General features: G+C 29.6%; 3 protein-coding genes across 5 annotated transcripts in view; 1 reads left to right on the top strand and 2 right to left on the bottom strand.

Annotated features, from left to right (window-relative positions):
* Positions 1 to 9,477, bottom strand: part of LOC111038716 (integrin alpha-PS2-like) — a 71,435-nt gene extending 61,958 nt beyond the window's left edge. For all 3 annotated transcript variants that reach the window (XM_022321936.1, XM_022321937.1, XM_022321939.1), the window contains exons 1-2: positions 9,065 to 9,477; positions 322 to 547 (exon numbers count right to left, since the gene is read on the bottom strand). In XM_022321936.1, coding sequence (XP_022177628.1) covers positions 322 to 491 — 170 coding nt within the window. In that variant the 5' untranslated portion in view covers positions 492 to 547; positions 9,065 to 9,477. The remainder of the gene's footprint in view (positions 1 to 321; positions 548 to 9,064) is intronic.
* A 4,275-nt stretch (positions 9,478 to 13,752) lies between these two features.
* Positions 13,753 to 19,402, top strand: LOC111038719 (sodium channel protein Nach). Its single transcript, XM_022321944.1, has 10 exons — positions 13,753 to 14,031; positions 15,400 to 15,594; positions 16,692 to 16,839; positions 16,974 to 17,107; positions 17,207 to 17,314; positions 17,641 to 17,829; positions 18,065 to 18,195; positions 18,260 to 18,425; positions 18,483 to 18,580; positions 19,063 to 19,402. Exons 1-10 carry the CDS (start codon positions 13,952 to 13,954, stop codon positions 19,212 to 19,214), a joined length of 1,401 nt encoding a protein of 466 aa, XP_022177636.1. The 5' UTR covers positions 13,753 to 13,951; the 3' UTR covers positions 19,215 to 19,402.
* Positions 17,951 to 23,787, bottom strand: LOC111038712 (WD repeat-containing protein 75). Its single transcript, XM_022321931.1, has 17 exons — positions 23,662 to 23,787; positions 23,481 to 23,595; positions 22,559 to 22,775; positions 22,322 to 22,500; positions 22,150 to 22,266; positions 21,886 to 22,073; positions 21,664 to 21,822; positions 21,502 to 21,578; positions 21,314 to 21,442; positions 21,062 to 21,249; positions 20,846 to 21,000; positions 20,541 to 20,727; positions 20,134 to 20,312; positions 19,895 to 20,073; positions 19,633 to 19,821; positions 19,480 to 19,560; positions 17,951 to 18,205 (listed from the first exon to the last, which is right to left on the bottom strand). The coding sequence occupies exons 2-16, from the start codon at positions 23,558 to 23,560 to the stop codon at positions 19,480 to 19,482; spliced, it is 2,304 nt and encodes a 767-aa protein (XP_022177623.1). The 5' UTR covers positions 23,561 to 23,595; positions 23,662 to 23,787; the 3' UTR covers positions 17,951 to 18,205.
* Between the last annotated feature and the right edge of the window lie 66 nt (positions 23,788 to 23,853).

The raw sequence follows: 23,853 nt of genomic DNA, 5'->3' as shown, positions 1-23,853 counted from the left end.
AAACCGCGAACAAAATGTCACTTTATGCCCTATAGAATGTGCAGTACGCTAGTACCTATATACTAAATGTACGTCCTATTGTATGAGTGTAGTTGTTAATTTTAAATGTCAATACAATTATAGAATAAAAACAGTTGTATATTATAAAACTAGAGAAGATAAAATGATTTAGTCACGTCAAACAATGTACCCCCAATAGGTCATATAGATTAGATTAGGATATTGAAATGTCATAATAATATCGTGTACTGTTGGCGGTGTCATATCTTAACAACAAGGTAGAAGTTAGAAGTCAAATTAAATTCGAAAATAATAACTTACCATGACCGACCACGTTCTTTGTGTTGGGCTACACTAAACCCGAACATAGACCCTTCGGGCCCCCGATGCCTGATGCAATTTTTAACGTCCACATTGAAGCCTAACACTATGCTGCAGCACAATGCAGTCAACAGTAGAGTGGATAAGGGACGTGATGACGGTTGAGTCATCTCGATTTGCTATGCCCTTTTCGTGGTCATAATATACACGCGTCTGTCATTTGATCCTGAAAACAATTGTAAGGAAAAAACGATAAATTAAGATTAAAAAATATACGTTTAATATAATATATTATACATATTTATTATTATAACGTAGTATTGTTGTAAATCCATGCGTAATAGTAAGATGTCTATCTCTGTAAAAGGTGTGAAATGGTAGTTATTTAAAGATGAACAAATATAACGCGTGCAGACGGCACGCATATATACGATTTACACGACACTCACGATTTTAGTCTGGTTTGCCAGAGTTCGCGTTTATCACCGAACATCAAAATGTAACGGTTACAAACTTTTAAATATTTATCGAACAAATTTAAATCTCATATTGATAATATTTATATACCTTCTGATTACAAATATAAAAGAAAAATTATTAAAAGTGCCCTGCAGATATGATTATAATAGTTATGATTATAGCGTTTTACATATTATAAAATATTTAATAGTTGAGTGCTACGGTATAATGAAAACGACAGGAAACGTATAATTTCCAATCGAGTAATAAATATTATGCATTCGATGCATTTGAGTAAGGATACTGCAATGGATAATAATACTATAACCTTGACTCTTGAAAATCAAGAATGTGTACAGATTAAAAACATAAACGGATCACGGATCCATTGCATTTATAACTTAGCTATATTAAATAGGTTGAATAATAGATAGGTTGTAGGTGTTTTATAAGTACCATTGTTTGATAGAAAATTAGCCATAATTCGTTTTTTGACTTTTTTAATTAAAATCAAAATCAAAATAATAAATATTTTCCCCCAATTTACACAGCTGAATGTCTGAACCTAACCTAACCACGGTTTAATGGTATTTCCAAACATAAACGTAAAATTTAATTATTAGGGCTTATGGTTGAGTGTTTAACAAGCAACACAACAATGTATAACGAATCGTCGTCTTCGCCTACACATCGAATTTCTGTATACTCCAATATTCATCCATCAGTCAATAAAATATGTATAATAATAACAAATATGCTGTAGTTGAGTCTAGTGGTCGAAAACCACACAAACTCATACGTCATCGTAATAATAATAAAATATCTATCTATATATGTACAATTTGTGCTGCAGGAAATGACTTGTTATGACAGTTCAGATAAAAATTACATATCTTTATAAATTATATAAATATAATATCCATGTATGGATCAACAAGCATTGATGCATACGTCATACAGTGACGGATCTAGGGGTAAGTGCCATGTGATATGAGGTTTATGGGGGTCATATCCCCCCTGGTGGGGTGAAGTAAAATAAAAACCACGCTCGTCGAAGTAATTAAATATTGTTTTATAAAAAAAATCTTAGACCTTCAATAATACATTGTATAAATACTATATCATATACATTACATCAAATATGTACGTACAAATTGCTTACTCCCCTCCCCCTTTCCTGTTCGAAAATTTTGAATCCACCACTGTAGTCATATTATCCGCACATACCTATTTTACAATAATATAATATAAAATAATGTTGTGATGCATATTTTAATAAATATCAAATAACGCATACACCGATGATATTATAATGTGTAGGTACAATGTATTGTACGTACACATTTATCGTTTTGATAATATTATAATACTATGATATTATTATTCGAACACGGAACAGAGCTGATTACAAAAACAAAACCACCGACCAACGAGCGGGTGAATGCTTCAGCGGGCGCGCGTGCGCGACAGTCGCGGCCGTGCAAAGGAAGATGAGGATATATATTAATATTATATATATGTGGCTTGTAAAACACGTTTTACGTGACAGAGATCGCCGGCAGTCGATCGAGAAAAATTATATCCGTTAGGCATCTCGCGAAAACGTGTGTAAGGCAGCGGTGCACAATATTTCCATATTTACCGGAGAAGTGAGCGTTTCATTCCCACGGGCCATGTACAGCGATCGTTATCGAGTTATCTCTGTCTCTCCGTGTGTTGCTGCTGCTGCGGCTACAGCATTCGCCTTTACCGCCCCCCCCCCCGGACACCCCGGACACCCACCAATGACTGCAGGGACTGCTGCGTGAACGTCGACCGAGCCGTGCATAATAATAGCAACAATAATGATAAATAATAAAATAATAATAATAATGAAATATCGTGTTGGTATAGCCGGTATTGGTACGGTTGTGATCTGCGACGTCGGGTATACGCGCGTATAACGGGTAATACGAAGACGGCGAGGACGACGATGCGTGACAAGCCGCAGCTCGAGTGGCGAGTGTCCTGAACTCCGACTATATAATATTATACAATATATTATTATTATTTTATATTATTTATATTCTGAAAAAATAGACGGGCACTCCGGTTTCGCGTTTGCATATTATAAGTTCACGCGAATCGATAGACGACTATCCGGATTGAGATTTACAACGGATAACGCATTATTTTATTGCTTATTGCAATATCGCTCGAATCGTTAGATTATCATACGTTTTATTTATACACCAGCTATGTATGTATTATATACTATACTCACAAACACATTGGTAGATATAAGTATTATTCACTATTGTTGTAAGGTAAATTATTTACAATCTTATATGTAGAGTACTGTAGTCTCGCAACGAGCATATTATAATAAATCAAATGTACGAATTACGAAGAATTCATTACCTACTTACCACATCACAATTTTGCGAAATCTATCACTTTCTATACAGTTTCATCTTTGTTGTTTTTGCAGTGTTTAAAACTAGAACTACAATAGCTATCGCAGCATCGATTGGCCACTATTTACTAACAATAACGATTAAAATCATATTCCATGTACAAGTAGGTACTCAAGTACAATTGTACAAACATATAGACATATTAGTAAGAGTGCCCGGCGACCACCTGTGATTCACTAATTTAAAATTACAGATATAGGTGCACTCAACTTAATATATTAAACATAAATACCTATTATATTAAAGAATATTATAATATGCAATACAAAAAATTAATACACCTAAATCTTGACCATTTATATTCTAAAGTGGGCTTTTTGTCTTTGTATCAGGCTACATCTTATCTTTGTTATAATAACTCTACATGAACATGCTCCACTGTAGGTGTACTTCCCACACATCTAATTACAAAAATATGTCTAACGCCATGTATGGGATATGTTCATTCGATATAAATTCTTAGTTCTAGTGCTTATTTTTATTTTTATAAATTATCAAAGTTGCATAAAAATCAATTAACATATTAAAATTTGTAAAAAGTTCAAATGTTTATATTATGACGTGTCTGCAGGTATAACAACTTATATCACATATTCTTAAATTATTTTCTATAGGTATTCCATTTGTAATTTAATAATTATAGTACCTATTTATAATTTATTCGATTAATACTTTATGCTTTATAGGTACTCTGTATGAACACTAGCTTTTTCTCAAGCCCTCAAGGCCATTTGTTTTGCCGAGAACATGACACTCATCCAGCACAACGACTCTTAAACATTTGTTATCAACTACATGTCTACATAGGGCTTCTTGTTCAATTGACATTTCAAGATATATACATGACTCCTACCGGATAGGCTTATATTTCATTCATGATTATTTGTGCGGTTTGGTCATTTTGGCCAAGCACTACTCTGTTTGGCATACGTCCATTTCGCAAAAATCTAAATTTAAAACATGACTCAACCTGTCCATGGACGAAGTCTTGGAATACAACAACTAGAACCCTATGCAAAATACTAAATCTAGACGTTATGATCCATGTTAACGACTGAGAATTAATATATATATGCATACGGTTCACTTGATTTTATGAAACCTTGACAGTTGGAAATGTATCCCATAAAGAGATTTAATATCGTATAAAGAAAATATCGTTATGAAATAAATAATAATATAGTTAATACGCCAGTCATATAATCATTATTATTATTATTGAATATTTGAATGAATAATCTATTATTAAAATTAAATTCAAAAACGAGACAGGTGTGATGCTACAGCTGTTGACATGTGTGCGCCCAGTTGGGTGTGCAATGCGTTCACTTTTTCGTAGACATCAAATTCTTTTAGACGCCAGAACTCGATCGTCGTTGTTGAATTATTATTATATAAACAATATAATGGTTCAGAAAATAACACAATCAAACTAAAAGTTTAAACTCTAAAGGAACATAATTAAAATTTAAAAAACAACATTTTAGTCAACAAAAATACCAATGTAGGTAACACTACTAAGTTCGAACACTACATGATGTTTTTATTCAATTAAAATAGCGCATTATCTATCGATTAATGTCATACACCTTCCAAGAAAAAATGTTACCCCGAAAACATGAGATTTATTTAACTCATCTTCACTTTATTTTTATCAGTCATCAACAATGATGGATTAAAGTAATATTGTATTATAACAATATAACTTGTATTCGTATGTATTAAACTATAATAGACATATAAGAAGAAAGTATTTAGTAATGTTATACGAATCTCGTATTGATCGTGTACATCGGTATATCAGTAAATCAGAAAACATAGGTATTGTATATCTGTACATATTTAAGAAACGATTGACCAAACGGTGGTGTTGTGCATTTTCAGTGGCAATATTCTATTCACTCATCACCACAACTATTTTCTCAACCACGGATTGAATTACTCGAGCATACCGGCCGTTGGTGGTCATACGAGTGACAATAAATCAATTTGAGATTTTTGAGGTACCTTATATCTACCCGACCGACCGTAAGCGGGTGATGTACTCGATAAGAAGCTCCATACTTAACATTTGACCTAATCGTGACCAACACAATATTACCCCGATCGGTAGACTATACGCGGTGCTGGTGCACATCATGTGGCGTAGACGCGAAGCACGAGGTCGGGTATTTCTCCACACTCGATATCTATGTATATTGTATATATATATATGTATATGCGACACTGCATTTATATTACACAATTTAGTACCTACCTATACTAAAATACAGCTGTGTAATGTTTACAAGTTTCCTAAACGTAAATCATCGTTTTGTTTGTTATTAGTTCAAGAATGTTTAGAACGGTTTAATAACTGGAGTAGAAAAGTTATTTTGAAATAACAAAATGTATAAGTAGCCAGCAAGCCAGATAATTTTATTATGAACAAATTATACGTTTGAATTCCTTATTATTTATTAGTAGTTATAGTACGTTCGCTGAACAAGTATCTTGTTATGTATTTATTGTAATAATTAATAATTATAAAATAATGCTTTATATATAGGACGTATGCACAACAATCTACATGATTAATAAATATGCAATTTATAATAAGTAGGTACCTACTTCGCTTCTAATTTATTATAATTAATATAAATAATAAGTACGATCGGATACTTATTAAATGTTTAACTTTAAAAAAAATTCATGTTTTCAAGAATTACATGTTTTTGTACCTATCGTAAATTATTAAATTGTATAAAATGAATGCTGTTCAGTACATGCAGGCTATTGATAAATTAAAATAGAACGTAAAATGTATCCATATGTTATATCAGATCTATATCTCACTATTGATATCCAACATGTCCATATCTTATATCCATTTCAATTTTCAATTTTATTAAAAAAATAAATTATGTAATGTGTATTGTGAATTCAAATTTGTAGTCACATATTCACGTTAATGCACAACGAATATTATAGAATTGGCACAATTAAATTATTATATTTGAAATAAAGATAAAATTACCTAATTTTATGTCACTTATAAATTTTAATGCTTTACCATGAAGTTATAAATATTTTATTTTAACATAATTTGATTATTATTTTTATACTTCTTTCATAGTTGGTATCCACGTGTTATCTTATTAAAAAAATTAGTATGTGTATATACATTTAATTTTTATTAAAAAAATACATTTTTTGAAGATCTTTTCATTTAAATAATTCATTTGACTTAATAATATTATTAGATTAATACCTAATGTATAAGTTTAAATATGTATTGAAATTATACGGTAATTTATAACATCATATCAGTATACTTACTGGCTACTCTACAGTTTAGAATTAGTCAGAATAACGTAGGAGTGCGCACTAACCTAACCTATTTATACCAATGATCTATTCGCACATCAATGTTATGGCAATGTTGACTAACCCACTGACAGAAAAACATTAAAAATGGACATTTAAAATAGTACAGTCATTCAGAAAATATGATTTGTAAACAATTTGTATTAAAAATGAACTAAAACCATTAAATATTTCAAATTTTTAACGTTGTACAGTTCATAGATGAAGTACAATACTTTAAAAGTTTAAAATACGTATACTTAGATTTAAAAAAAAAATAATTCACATGACATAATTGTAAACAAAAACGTAATCTTAAATTCTTGACCAAGCTAAAATTAAATAATACTGCATACGATTACCTATTCTGTACGAACAAAGTAGTTATTGTTTAGTTTGTTTGAAATTTCATATTGCAAAAAGTACAAATTCAATGATAATTTACAAAGATAATGACAAAGAAATGGAAAAATTACTAAAAACAGTTTTAATTAGGTACATGGCTTATGAAGTTTGAACTATTTAAGTTATGGTCGAGGTATACTAAATTGTAAAAATAAGGTCAAACAATACTAGGGCCGTGCAAAAAGTAAAACGGCTGTCAGCTGCACAAGAAAATAGGAAATGCGTGTGCCGGGCGTTGGATAACTTCTGGAAAAAAGTCGGTCAGCGTTATAAAATTACGTGTATATACGACTATAATACGAGTACGACTACGCACTTCCGTTCACGTAGTCTTCTGTTTGACTAATGAGTAATGACTATTATACTATATTATAATAACGGCGATAACGTACCTATTATCTATATTAGTATTTATTATATATTTATATCGATCGCCACCCGGAGACTATCATCATTTGCGGTGTATACAAGTGGTAAGTATATTTTAATATTACTAATATGCTTTAATGAGCAGTATCAAAGCGTGGAATGGTATTTAAATTCGCTATTTGCAAAATTGTCCACACGGTTGTATCCAATGTGGTGTGAAAAAAGTGGATTACCTATTATTAAGTTGAAATACTTATCAATATAATGCGTGTATAGGTATGGGAAAATGAAAAATATGTACATGGTAGTTATACTTGCAGTTATCTAATATAATATATAATATTTATGTATATGGTTGCCGGTCCCGAAGACGTGAGTACACCATTATGGAATACAATATATATCTCTAAGTGTAATTGTTCGACCAATGATTAGAATATCAACCAAAAACGTCCTGTTGTAATTGTCTGTGATTAAGGCGGCTGTCGCGGCGTACCTACACACAATAATCGACCCGGAGAAAATGACTTCATCCCGTGACGGAGTACGATGAGGTGCAAGGTTGTTATAGGTACGGGGAATCCAAGATTTTATGTGACGGATGACGAATAACCCATATAAATTAAGAGAAACCGCCCACGGGAATATTTTATACCGACGAACTTTTTCTTGAGTAAATTACGATATTATATTGTACATTTTAGTGAATATTAAATATTTAGGTATAATAATATCCACACAACAAACTCATAATTAATAAAAAATAAACAAAGAATACAAAAACGAATATGTCAAATAATGTACGGACGTTGTTACAAAGTAAGTGCATACTTAATTTTTAACTTCTCAGTCAAATTGTATACATAGGTGGCAATTTTTTTGTATCTTTATAGTTATTTATTTTTTATTATATTCATTATTATATAAGTACACATTATTTATGTTTGCTTGGTATACATAGCCATAATATAGGTGTACAACTACGAAGACTATCTGTGTAAACACTTAATTAGAGTGATTTGAATTGACAAATAGCTGTTTTAAAAATTTGTATTGGAATGATTATTGACGATACAAAAAAATGTTCTGAATAACTCGAAGAACAAAAAAAAAAAATTGGATTTATATTTTTACTTATCGATGTGCAAGTTATTTACATACGAACTGTTTAGAAGTTCTAAAGATTATAATCCAAAATAATACGATGATTAAAAGTATCTAATAGTCTATTGCATATATAATATGTATATATATTTTTTATTATTACAAAATTATTATATTATTGTCTTATCCAACTCTTTTTTTGACCTATGAATATCATAGATACATATGAGTTTGTTAAAAATAATAAAAGTAGGTACTAGGTATAGTATATATAGATTTAAAGAAAATTAGGCACCTACCATAATATAAGTTTATAGTACCTATTATGCATACAATACGCACATGCCTACCATAATGTAATTCTTTTTCATCAATTCATGAATTAAGGTTTGAAAATCCATATTGTATTGATCTAAGGAAAGCCTATGAACCCTTTAAAAGTTTGAATTGAATGTAGATATAATATCCACATCGATGTAAAAAATAAGTCAGTCACTACATCATTATGTGCGGTTTAGACAAAAAATTAGCTTAAATCAAATCGAACAATCCGGGAATCAATCAAATTCGCGAATGTGCCTATCTATATATTTATGTTGACTTACTATGCAAATTGTTTCGGAGCAGAACTACTGTCTTGAACTAGATGAAACTTCGGGCTGACACTTTTCACGGATTTATAAGTACGGGCGAACGCACTGCCTAGGGTGAAAAACGATTAAAAAAAATTTTTTAGGGCTCGAGATGCGGTCCCGGACACCTCGAAAGAAAATGCGTTTAAACAATATTATTTATGATAATAATAAAATATTGTAATTGTGACGGCGGCGATGATCACACGGCACACGCGGTTACGGTTTATAATTAAACGCTCGGTTATTATTTTAATAATATATTTAATTTTTGGCGCGCGATGCAACACACGAGTAAAAACTGGCGGGCTGTTCACCGTGGTACCGGGGACACGGGACGAGTGATACGCGCGTGTTCTCCTACTCTGCGGACGCCGGCACACCAAAGACTGAAGACGGCGGCGGCGACAGCGGCGGCGACAGCGCGTACCGGCAGAGCGCACATCCAAAATAATATTATACGTCCCCCCCCTCCCCCACCAGTCGTCGGATCACGTAAATCGTTTGATTTTGATTTTCTGTCGTTTCGAACGTAGTATTATAATTAATTTTTCCGACTATCGTGCCACCGTAGGTATATCCATAAATAGTTTATTTACGATGAAATCCTATAGTAGCCTAAGTACCCACAGTAAAAATATTAAAAACTTTAGAAATCGAAATGTGCCGTTTCTAATATTGCAGTATTTATTTTGTGTTTAAAAGATTGTTTGAATGCAAAGTTCGACGAAATTTTCACGACGTGTGTGGTATGTACATGGAAGCAATATTAAGTAAAACAGACTTCACAATAGCTACAGTTTATTTATTTTTTGTTCTTGGGCTAAAGCAATCGGTCCTCAACATTTTTGGATGTGTCACTTCAGGTGTGCAGTAGATTTGGAAATTTTATTTTCTGTTTTGATTAGAATATTATACATTGACCTCTGATCTCGTACTTTTCGTATTTTTGAGCAGTTCATATGATTTCGTTTACTGGATGGGATGTGACGCCACTGGGTAAGTTGTAAGTGTATCGACAATGCGGAACTTAGGTAATATTATAATATTGGTTATCAAGATAAGGTATTATAATATTATGTTGGTCACGAAGTGAAAATTAGACTGAAGTAGGTAGTATACGGTCAACCTAATAGTTCTCTGCAATAGATTATCAATCGGTATATCTTTTTATTTTTGCTCTGCTGGCGATTATGTTCTTATACCCAGACAACCTCATAGCACAGATTATAATTTTTAATATTATAATACACAACGTAGGTACATAAAATGTAATGTCTTTCAACACTCTTTTATCATTTGAAATTGATGCAAAATCCAGCCAAGTATAATAACATTTTGCTATTCGAAACAATTGTTTGAAATTGTAGTGGCAATTACTATGTTATTGTGTGTAAAAACTAAGCCCCTGTGTGATACATATTTCTAATAAAAGTAAGAAATTCCTTTTTGGATATGAAAAAAGTAGCTTATAGTGAAATTAAGCGTAGGTAGTTTTATCTGTATTTAAATTTATCAGTATACCTATAGTGAAATGTTGAATTGTAAATTATTTACGAAACGATTTTCTTTATTTCCATACACATAGTCCTAACATTAATACAACAAACATAAATACTTAGCACGTACAACAATGGTTGAAGCCTTGCAAGTCATCAGTAAATATACCACTTTGTAATTTGTTTTTTCTTAATATCACTATATTTTACGTATTATCTATATTTTATAAAATTAATAAAATCCATTACTTTCGCCGTCTACAACCAAATGTAGACATGCAAGATCGTATGTTTAAACGAGTGTTATATTGCCTATCTACCAACATGTGAGGTTAAATCATAAGCCAGCTATTTATTATAATTAGACAAACCTATCGTTTTCGTTTTGTTTTTTTTTTCAAAATTGGTCGAGTATATTTTTAGCTTATAAATCTCAACCATACACTTTGTCTCTAGTAGTATAGCTTTATTAGCCTAATTTATGACAAACTATAATACAATATAGAATATGATTTCCAGTCATAATGACTATTTTACTATCTATAAGTCTGTAACCAATGACAATATCCTATGGATAAACAAAAATATTCAATGTTCGTGAGTCCAAACGAAATTCATGCATAAGCTACCCTAAAACGATCTATATAGATTGAAATTCGAAGCAACTAAGACTAACCCTCCCTCAAGGAATCTATTCATATAACTTTATCTTTATAACTGATTGAATACCGTTTAATTGTTTTTGAGAATTTAAAGGACGAAGATGAACCAACCAGCAAACATTCATTTTAGATTTCTAAATATATGTTAAGAACACTATACCTATGTGGCTATATCCCCGTTGTGTACTACCGTCCGTCAGTGCATCATTTTTACTATAAATCGTGAATATATGTACACAAAAAAACATAATTTTAAAATCAATTATTTCACGCTTTGGTCAAAATATCTAACAAATTAATGTCATAATATTTTTTACAAGTTGAAAAATCCTCACCTCACTTGATTTTTTATTTTTTATTTCCAAAAAACTTAGTTTTTCAAAAATAATTATTTGAATAACTATTATGAACCTGTGGTTTTTGTTGTATTCCACCTAATAAAATAACGAGAAAATGAGAATATTAAAATTAATTTTTTGGTATTCAAAATTATTTGTTGTGGACATTTGAAATAAGGAATTTTACAAAATTGAATTTAAGTGAAAAATAACAATAAACTTCAGTAATAACTCATATTGTTGTAATCGGTGGCGTCATTACAAGGGGGATTTGGATGCTGTACCCCATCCCATGACTTTTTTTTTAGAACTGACAAATCATATTTAAGGACTTATTTAACTATAAATATTATTATTTATGGGTATTAGCTACTATATAGTCCCCCCACAAAGAGGATCGATTTACTCCTCTGATTGTAATTTATGTATTTAGTTCGTATGGCTATTAGTAAAATAACAGATAATAAGTGGGTAAAATGTCAAAACTAAAAATGAAAATATTAATACACTTTCGGTAACAAGTTACAGCAATACTAAATATATATGTACTGTAGTTATATTTCATATATTGTCATAAGATAAGCTAATTTTCAATTATTGTTCACTTCAGTGTATTGGTATTCACTACATGAATTTCTTCCATACCTTGGGTAAACTTCAATACTTCATCTTTGGGCACTCCAACACAATATGTTGCAATGTCGCATCGTTGGGTTGTTGTAACCACAGTTGCATACAAAATTGTCTTTGAAAGTTTTAAACCCCATTTAGTCGTCTGGACATCATGGTGCCGTATCGACCATGTCCATTTCGAATTCTGTTAAGTGTATGGACCATACAAGATACACCCCATGGTAAATCCATGCCTGGCACACTTTTATATTCGGGTCAGGCACAATACTACTATTGTCTATTGGTGATAGCCGATAGGTAACTATACCTCAATACCTGTTGTTGTTTAATTTTTACTCCACTCCTTTAGTCCTTTGTTCCATCAGAGTTTGATAGGTATTCCATCTTCATTGTTGTACTCTAGTGGGGTTTTCTTGATTTTAACCTAAGGTTGGGTGTATTATTCAATAATTGATATAATAGCAAAAAATTTAAACTTTCACAAATGATGGTGACTGTGTGGAGACCGATGAATGCGTACCTATATTAAAGATGATGCATTATTATATGTAATAGTTCATTGTTGAATATTTTGAATTGTGTATATAGCCATATAGGTAGTAGGTAATAGGTACCGATATAGCAATACAGCCATATGGCCACTGCCCGTTTTTATGCAAATTGTAAGTATGTTAATAGAAATAGCCAATAGGTGTTGTACATACAGTGTTCATGTATCATAGTTCATAGGCTAAGACACTAGAACCAATTTTGGTTTTTTTTTTAGGGGGGAGTAGTGACCGGGGGGTGGTGTAGCCCTCTAAATAAATTTGTGAAAACATCGCCGTAGTATTCAATATAATACATAAATAATTAATAAACACTAATGTAGTTTGTTTTATATTAATTTAAAACCAAAATCATACCTTTTTAAATATATAACATGGTTTTTTAGTGCTTACACACATATTTTACTGCATATTTGGTATATAATCATTATTCATTAATCAGTAATTACATATTTTTTAAAGCTTATTTCTTGATTTTTTTAATACTTTAGAGCCTTACTCTTATTGCAATAATGTAATAACGAATGAATAAAAAAAAAAAAAACGAAAAAAAAAAACTATTACCAAGTAAATTTGTGCAGGCCCGGAGCTACTACACTTGTAATATTACGGAGGTCGCAGAAAAATAAACTTTTAGATTTACTGGACATTATATAATACAGGCCACGGCGTATAAGTAATAAGTATGGGGTAGGTACCATCATCATGGTATTATAATAATAATATATAATAAATAACACGATAAGGTACATAGCATATGTCGTGTGACTTATTAGTAATTATCACATATAAATATGTGATATCATCATAAATTATTTATTTCCTTTTTTTAGCGTGACTTTTTTCATACTTGAATTACTATTATTATTAGGTATAGATACTGCACCGTGAATAGTATAATTGGTTTGCACTGCAATACCCATACAATCTGCATTTATTATTTAATAAAGATTGTATCTGTCACGACCACAGCCAGTTAATATTTTTTCAATAATATTGTTTCGACGATGACAACCCGTCAGAACTGACAATAATAGTGAGATCGTATTGTAGATATTTACATGAATAGACATGGAGTGCCGCTCGTATAGAGTGTAAACCGCGGTAACAAATTTCATCACATAAATAACGAGAAAATTGTCCCGGCATAATTTATAAAAGGGCAATAATAGGAGCAGTAATGTTAAAAGAATTTGCCGATCAATCGACCATACACGGTCTCCACTATGTCAGCAACGTTAAGCGTCACTGGACCGAAAGGTAAGTGATACACGGGACACGCTACACGAGTTAACCTATGTGTAGGTTTTTTTTAACAGCGTCATTTACCAAGCACGCTCAACCCCTTTTTTTGTTGTACAACAAAATTATTCAAAATTTGATTTTTGGAAGTTTTAGGTATACTTGAAGACTGTTTTCAAATTCATGAGGTTTCTTGTTCTAGTTACATAAGGATCAGTAACCTGTATTCCAGTGGAGTTACAAGCTTTTGTTTTTCAAATGAGAACACCGTCCCCCTCCTTCCTACTGTAAATTACTTACAGAATATTTTTTCTAAAAATATTAACGTCAAACGAGTCATTTTTTAGTCATTTAACTTTGTGTACTAACTACTAAGCTCTAAGGACCATGATAATAGATTTGGAAGACATGGGGGCTATGACGGTGGTTTGAACATTTTAGTATCTAAGTAATCGATTTAAATTTATTAATCTATTGACATTTGTGATTTGTAAAAATGGTCAAAGTTGAATAATAACAAGATCTAATATTACCTTCTGGCTACTTCTATTTTATATTTGCGTAAAACCATTCTTAATGACTACTATCCTTAGTATGAACAATGAACATTAAAAATAACTAAGAAATTATAAGTGCTCGATTTTGAATTAGACACTCCAAGATTTTCAAAAATGCTATCCACTAAATAATTAACAGTAAAAAATGGGTATTCTCATTTAAAAACTCGAAGTTCTTATTTCTCATTCATATTACCACAGCCCCAATCCTTAAGTAGTACAACAAATTTCAAGAATATAAAAATATGAGCTTAAAGTGTGTTTAAAAATTTAAAACTTAAAGAATTTGAATACAATTATTATTAAATGAAAAAAGGGGTGAGCGTGCTTGGTGAGACGGTGAATGATCCTGTATATTAGAGGCTAGGTCTGTGCAAGTAATATATTAAATCCTATGTCCCTATATTTTCAAATTGTATAATATTATACAGGTTTATTCACCACAATGCGCGTCCATCCCCAATTTCTTTTTAATAATAAATTAAAAACATAAACCAAGGGTTCAAATTTGAATTTAACCTAACTATAGTATATAAGTAAATATGAAAATAAAAAAATCTTACTTTTCACTCTTCATCAACTTTGTAGAGCCCGCTCGCTGAGTGCAAAACAAAATTATTTGTTTTTTTATAATACCTACTATTAATATGTGCTTAGCATCTAAACAACTTTGAGCATACGAAATACCTAATGTGAGTAGATAAACATAAAATTTATGGGGACATACTTACCTACCGAAAAATAATGAAAAACTTTCTATTTAATTTATTGTAAAAATAGCTATAATATTTTATGTTAATTAATAGTTATTAATAATCGAATTTTATAGGTTGTTTTGGTTTATTTGTTGTACTCTGAGCTGGTTTGGTTCCGCATTACTGATGATGAATTCCTGGGAAGCGTATCAGACAAACGCAATTAGTTTCGTGGTTGAAACCAGCTCATTGGAGTTTCAAACGACTTTTCCGGCGGTCAGCGTATGTGAAATGAACAACATCGCCAACATCCAAAAATTGGCCAACAAGTAAAATCGGTTTTAATTTTTCACATGTATTGTAACATTGATTAGTGATTACCTAGCTATTTTGTACAATATGATGTATAACATTTTTTAATATTTTATTATAATGAATAGTTGTCAGTGCTTGACTTGAAAATGAAAAGTAGAAATATTTAGATACTAGTTAGGTATACTAGATAGGATTTACCCCTACGACACACAATAAATTTGAATCCCTACGACCTACCTAAAGCTAAGCTGTTTAGTGTATATCCCTTGTACCCTCCAACATATCACTGATTAGTGATTACACCCTCAAACATATTACTACAAACCAACAAATATGGAATATTTCATAATTTATTATACTTATTTTATTAAAAAGTTTCAACCATCATTAGTGTGCGCAGATGATAGACATTTGCCTATCTACAATACTGGTATTTTTTTTTTTAATGGATCTATAATAAAGTATAGGTACCCACCTAGTTCTAAATGTTTTAACACTTTTAACTAAGTAACTTAGTAACCTATAGTTACTCATATAATAATATATTCTATAAGCCTACCTATATAAACCTTACCTCATAGCCTTTATGTAATATACTAATATGTAATTATACTTTTTGTCTTAAATATCTATAGTTGGTTCCAAATTCTAATAATAACGATATACTTTAAGGACTAAGCTGAAACTGCAGGAGATGCCTAATCATTCAATGGAATTCATAAAACACAGTTAACATTTTAAACAAAAACGTATTATTTAATAAAATCTATAAATGGAAATAATTTTTATTTATAACATTGTTATAATGTTATCATGTCTTTTAGATCAAATATTATTTATCTTCTCATGTCTTGTTGACATTGATGCTATCTATAATTGCACACATAGGTATGTAAACAGTATTTTTGTTTAAAAAAAAAATTATGAACTTTGTAATTTTGTAAAAAAAAACTCTAAATTAAGTTCCGTTCTATTTGTCCTAATAAAAAAAAAAAAAAATAGGGGTACAATAAAATATCTAAAAGCTTAGCTAAGGTACTCAGTCGGGAGAAAGTCAAGTACTGATGGTTATACCCATTTTATTTAACAATAAAATTAATGTTGAGTTTAGGATATTTGGAGACAATAGGAATTTCAATTTGGACGAGATTGTAAAAGAGATAACTTACTTCAAAGGAACTTCATACTATATTAATGAATTTTGCATAACTGGGCAATATAATTGCCCCAAAAATAATTTCAGTAAAATAGCAATTTCTGTGAGTGGTTGTTACTAATTATTTGCATAAAAATATTTAACTATCTATTGTAATCTTGTCGTATTTTATCGTATAATACCACCAATACTTTGAATAGATGATAAAATATGTGTAAATATTCAATTTTTATTCAGACGAGAAGTACTTGCGATGAAGTGTTTTTAAATTGCACTTGGAACAACCTTCGTGACTTTGACTGTTGCAAGCATTTTATTCTTACTGAAACTGAACTAGGAATTTGTTACACACTTACAATGGAAAATGAATCGTTAGTATGCACATGAGCTCAATAGTCATGTTAACATGTCATTTAAATGAAAAAAATTCATAGGTCTGTAATTTTTAATCTACAGATTTATTTATATAGGCCAAATTCCGATGATTTTATTGACATGTATTCCAACCGGGAGACAGGTCCGAGCAATTTACGTATAAAATTGTCATCGCCAAGTCAGGTGATTGCAGTTTACATTATGTCGGTCCTATAAACTTTTTGCAGTATCCATATTGTTGTACAACGTTTTATGTAATATTTACATAATAATTATTAAATCTCTACTATATGTCTCTATACAACATATTTGTGGTGTTGGCACAAGTTTTATAAATATTAATAATTGTAGTAGAAACTTGTCAGGTGATTTAAATCACCTATGTATACAGAGAAACTTCCATTCAACAAAACGTTTTGTTTAACAAAATATTTCTATTTAATTCTATTTAAAAAACTCTCTATAATACAAATTTTTTTTTTTTTTGATCCCCATAAGACTGTAATATGGAAGTTGCTGTACATTAAAATTATCCAATTCTATTACATGTGTACTGTATACAGGTTTTTATTCACTCAGTGGTAGATGTACCATATTATAATACAATAAGTACAGATATTTTACAAGCTACAATGGGTATTCATAAACAATTTAAGTTTGTTATTAAAGATATTGAAAATGAAGACGAAGTCAGATTTGTTGGCATTTCACAACGCAGGTAAAAACATTTTTTCTGTGATTAAAATATTAAATCACAAACTAAACTGTATGAAAAAATTACAATAAACATACATTTGTTATATTCAAGGTTGATAAAAAAAATTAGAAAAACAAATAAATTGATGTTGAAAACTACCTTAATTTATTTATAACAAAACATAATTTTAGATTTAATGATTTGTTAATTTAATAAAACGTAATAGTCATGTAGCAATATATTTACACAAGTTTAGATGCAGATTTCCATTGGAGAATTATCTTGATGTCAGTTCAAAATACAGTTATAGTTCTTGTATTGTTAACTGCCGCCGTCAAAAGCAACTAGAGATGTGTAATTGTACTTCTCATTTAATGCCCAACAGCAGTATGTCTTCCTAAAACCATATGAATAAAGTAACAATAATAACAATGTGATGGAATTTCTATAGAATTAAGTGAACAATGTGATATAAATGGACTTATATGTTTAAATACACATTATGCTGAATTATCGGTTTTAAAAAAGAAAAAAAGTAAGCGACCAGGTTTAGAATGTGATTGTGTACCCTCCTGTATTGAAGCTGAAATAAATGTCATAACAGTTGAATCATTTATGTATGTTAATCAATTATGAATTTCAAACACAAAATGTAAAATTATAAATTTTTTTAGAACTAATGAAAACGAATCAGTCATACAATTAATGATGGACCGATTACCAGCAGAAAGGCTTAAACGTAATGTTGTTAGAGGAAGATTAGATGTATTAGGTAAGATTGTTTAAATGGTATAGTTAAATTAAATTTACAAAGCTAATATATCATACATCATTGTGAAACTAGATTAGCACTTATATAACCATACTGAGGAAATTTGACGCGTAAATGTATTTTTATATTTATATTCTATAATTACTAATTAGTATAAAATATTAATATTTCATATAAATTTGCGTATAGTTATTTAAAATATAATAATAAATAACTTCCAATATTGATTTATGAATATAGTTTTTAAATTAAATTATATTCATAATATATACTGTGCAATAATATTTATACAATTATTACACACTTATAGATTTTATGATTGAATTATTTTTTCATCTGGCTTATATACTGCTCCATCAGCTATGATATTATTTTAAAATACATTTTATGTGTCAAAACTCCACAATATGGTAAAGTAAAACTCAATAAATGTTAAATTTCTGTTTTTAAAAATTCATAATATATTAAGATGTATTTTAAAGTTTCGTTGGGTGGTTCTGTTGCATTATTTGTTGGAGCAAGTATATTGAGCTTTTTGGAAATTATCTACTATTTTATTATTCGTATGCGCAATGTTAAAATTCCAAATTTAAAAAAACCTAAGAAGTCAAAATGTGATTTTAAGATGAAATAATAAGTAAAACAAAGGTATGTGAATAGAAATAATTTCATTAAAATATATGTATAATAAACATTTTATTTATTTAGGATAGAACAACATTTAGAAGCACATATTTCATTTTTAAGTCACATTATACAAATTAATAACACAACAAAGAATTAGTGTTATTCACATCATAATATTAAATTAAAATAATTTTTTGTCAGTAAAATCAAGAAAGATTGTTTTGATAATATAATATATATGTCATTCTATAAACAATTTAAGTATAACTTACTTATGTTTTTAAGCACGCAAGTAAAATACGTTCAAGTTGAGTCTCTAATGGTAACATTAAATGTGCTGGTTCTTCAAGTATCTATAATAATAATTAAAAAAATGACAAAATATAAGTTAAAAAAATATTTAAATAATAATATTATAAATTTACCTCAAAAGCTGATTTATCTTCATCAATTAATGTTTTGAATTCGGGCATTTTATTTGCATTATTGGTGGTATGGTAAATTTCTTTGTTAGAAATAATACGTCCTAAAGGTGTTAGATTAGTAAAATTATCATCCACAAAAGCTTCGATCATTTTTTGGAGAGTGTCAGTCTTTTCAAACTTTAAAAGTTCCTAAAAAAGTGTTTAGAATTATCAGTACACTTATTCATTATTAAAATATTAAGCATAAAACAAAATTAATTACTTGTTGGTTGGTCAACATGTAGAGTGTAGAGTTATCCAACCACGACGAATTTTGTTCATTCTGATGATCTGACTTTGGGGCAAATAAGGCCCACAAAATAGAAGTACTTTTGTTATTGTTTCCAAATATATTTTGTTTTTTATACACTACATTTCTACTGTTTGGAGTGAAAACAAACACTAAAAATATATAATATAACTGTTAGATACGAAACTTTATGCAAAACATAATTAACTAACAATCATTATTAGCAGTAAAAATAGCCATATATTCTGACATTGGATCAGCAATTAATCTTTCAACTTGAACCCAGATAGTTGTAAGTAATGTTTCACTAAGCACATTCCATACCAAAAGTCTTGTGCTTGATGCAGCAACAAGCATCCAACTGCTCGAGTTTTTACCAAACTCTAAAAATCTATACACATCAAAATAAAATCAATTATAGTAATACAAGAAAATATCAATATAATTAGATATATACTATTATAATAAAAAAAAAACTAAAAATAACAGAACTCTAACAAAAATGAACATAAAGTTGTTAACTCAGTCACTGTTAACCAGTTTTGATGTCTTAATCGGTCGTTCAAAATAAAAAATAAAAACAATAATTTAACTTAAGGTTATAATTAAATAAATTTACCTAATATGTTCAAACCCATGAGTAAGACTTGTTTTAAAATCGTCTGAGTCATCAAGAACTTTTAAAACTATACTGGGTCCAAAAGCAGCTGCCAATATACAACCGTCCTCAGAGAAACTGATTGCATGTAATGGTTGATTATGATAGAGCTTACTTGTGTACTCATGTTGCCATGATTTAATTGGATCTAAAAATTATATAGTAAAAATTCATCAATCAAAATGTAATAACTAATATATTACATAGCATTTCAATATTTATTTTTACAACATTAATCAAGAAATCAAAAATTTTTTCGTATTTACTTTTTTCGTCTTCCAATAAATTATAAGGGGACCAAAGTTTATACACATCTTTGTGTAATGTGGCGACCATATGTAAACCGTCAGAATCTACCGATGGACGAAAACATAATTTTGAAATTCTATCTACAGAACTCGTGTAAGTATTTAATTTATAGCTAAAACAAAATACAAATTTGATTAAAAAATAAATTTAAATAAACAATATTAGGATATTACATTTGCAATTTTTCATTAAAAGTCCAGAACTTAAGAACATCATCTACTACATAATTATCGTCAATTGGTCTTCTTTCAACTGTTGCTAGCCATGAGCTATCATCACTTATTGCTAATAAACAAACATCAGCATTGAATACACCTTGATCTCTTGTTCTGGTTATAAAATTTTGACACACAATATCCAACTATCCAAGTACAAAATTTCATTATAATTATTTACTAATATACTTAAAAAAAACAAACACTAACATTAAATGCTAATTGTGATTGGTCAAGCGAAAAAAATTGAATGTGACCCGGGAATCCATTTGTAACAAGGGATCTTGAACGACTGTCAAATGCAACACCTGCTGGGAAGACTTTTTCAAATTCATCAGCCTAAAATAAATTAAAAGTATTGAAAAGTTTTAAAAATAATATTTAATTAAAATATTTACATTTGACGCATGCACTCCCCACGTGAATGTTTGTATGACAGAATGTATACGATTTTGAGAGTTCACTATTATTATACCTAAAAAATAAAAATAAAATGGTGATAACTTTGATGTATTTATTTAAAAATTAATCGAATAATTGATTTGGTTGTAATGCATTACTATTGTTTTGTGTGGATACAGCAACATATTGGCTGTCTTCTGTAACAGATAAATGGACTATATTGGCGGATATTCTGGGTAAATAATGTCTAGTTTCTGTATTTTCACAAAACCACTTCACCAAGACATTTTCAGCGCCACCACTATAAAAATTATTTCCTGCAATCAAATATATTACAATCATTATGTATTTTTCTTTATGAAAAAAGGGTATTGTCTCACCACTACTTGTAAATATAACATCATTTACAGGAAGTGTGTGCCAATGGTAAACAGTTTGAGATCTTGTATTTTTATGCATTACATTATAATACAAAACAATTCTTCCTGTGTTATCTCCAATTGCTAGAGTATTGGAATTAGGATGGCATTGTACAACAGTTACTGTTCTATCTGATCCCAATTTAATTCTATTAAGATAAATGCAATTTAATAATACCATTGATTTAATATTATTTTAATTTTTTTTTTTTATAGTTAACATACTTATTTTTTTTATAATTTAATAAATTATAAATATATATAATATTTTTATGAGCAAAGGCAAGATAAGGTACGTCTTCAAAACCTCCTATTGACCATATATGAGGCAAATTCTCCAAACTAAAATAAAATTATGCATTAAATATGATTTTTTTTTTATGGTTCAAAAAGTTACTTTTCATCAAACTTGTATAATAGCGTCCCTTCTTCCAATGCAAATAAACCAATATTGCTATCATTGTTATTAGATTCTCGTAATTTATATGATGCAATAACACAATCCACATCATAAGAACAATAATTTCTTGACAAGCATTTTGCTCTTACCACATTATATTTTTTTAAATCTAATTCCTATGAAAAAAAAAACATGATAATTAATGAAATTTTGAATAAGCTTGAATACTATTACTTGTTGTTTCAAAAGTTTGGCAGATTGCGTTCCAATCAAATTCCAAAAAACCACAACAGCATTGAAGTGAATAGCAACCAATAGTTTATCATCAGAAGGATGAAAACATAAGTTAACAATTCTACCAAAGTTTTGATCAGCAGTATAACTGGCTACTAACTTTCCAGAACTCACACTAAAACAATTGATATCTGCACCACAGCCCACATAGATGAATCTATATTTAGTATTGAAAAATTAAAAATTTAATAAAGAGTTAAAATATCAAATTATCGTTTACTTATAAATACTTAAGACTGACCAAATTATAATTAAACATAATATAGAAGAAAAAATTCATTAAAATCAGTTAAATGAAAATATATAATTGTAGGGGGTTAGTAGAAGCACAAAAAGCAGCACATCTGTACATCTATGAATGAAAAATTAACATTGAATGTTATCATTTAGAATTTTAAGTATTTCAGATTGTTTCTTTGTAAACTTCAAGTTAAACCATAAAAAATTAGCAGAACGCAGATACATATTTTTAATTTTATTTTTAGCCAAACATAGACCATCATCAAATTTGCTTAAAATGCAAAGCACATCAAATGTGGTTAACTCATCAAACACTTAACTGTTATTGATTCCAAATTTAAGAACCTCAACGACATCAACAGAGTGGCTTATCCAAAGATTCATAATTTTATTTTCCAAATTCTATATTAATTATATATCTACAACTTGATTTCTCAACACTAGGAAACTAATTTTTATTGAGAACAAAAATCAGTTTATTGTAAACCATTCACAAATAGGTAATATGATTTCATAGGGACAAAATAGTCCACGTCTATTGCACGACATAAAACCATGTACTACTTTAGTTAGAAAATAATAAATATAATATGAATATTATGTATTTTTATTTTTTACTAACCTCCCATTTTCAGAGAACAGGGGTGGATGACTTATGATACTTCCACCTTCGACTTTTTTCAAGACTATATTGTCTTCCATTGATTTTGTTTTCACTTCCGATGCAAAACAGAAATCTAAGCAGCAAACAGTAAAAAATCAACCGTAAACAGACAACATTGCATATATCATATAGTACTCACAATAAAAATAATTAAAAGGTAAGTCTTAACTTCGTAAGTTCAAACTGTATATTATACTACTTTGTAATAAACAATTATGTAGTATTTCAGTTTCCACGTGAGAAACGGGAATATTATCACAAAATATATCAACACTCAAGTTTCTTATCTCCAAACAAAAAACTTATCGTTTTTTGTTCAGGATGTCACACT

The sequence above is a fragment of the Myzus persicae genome, unplaced genomic scaffold (genome assembly GCF_001856785.1).
Source record: "Myzus persicae strain clone G006 unplaced genomic scaffold, MPER_G0061.0, whole genome shotgun sequence".
NCBI classification, from domain to species: domain Eukaryota; kingdom Metazoa; phylum Arthropoda; class Insecta; order Hemiptera; family Aphididae; genus Myzus; species Myzus persicae.
The sequence above is the reverse complement of the archived record's forward strand: the minus strand, read 5'-3'. Positions and strand labels throughout refer to the sequence as shown.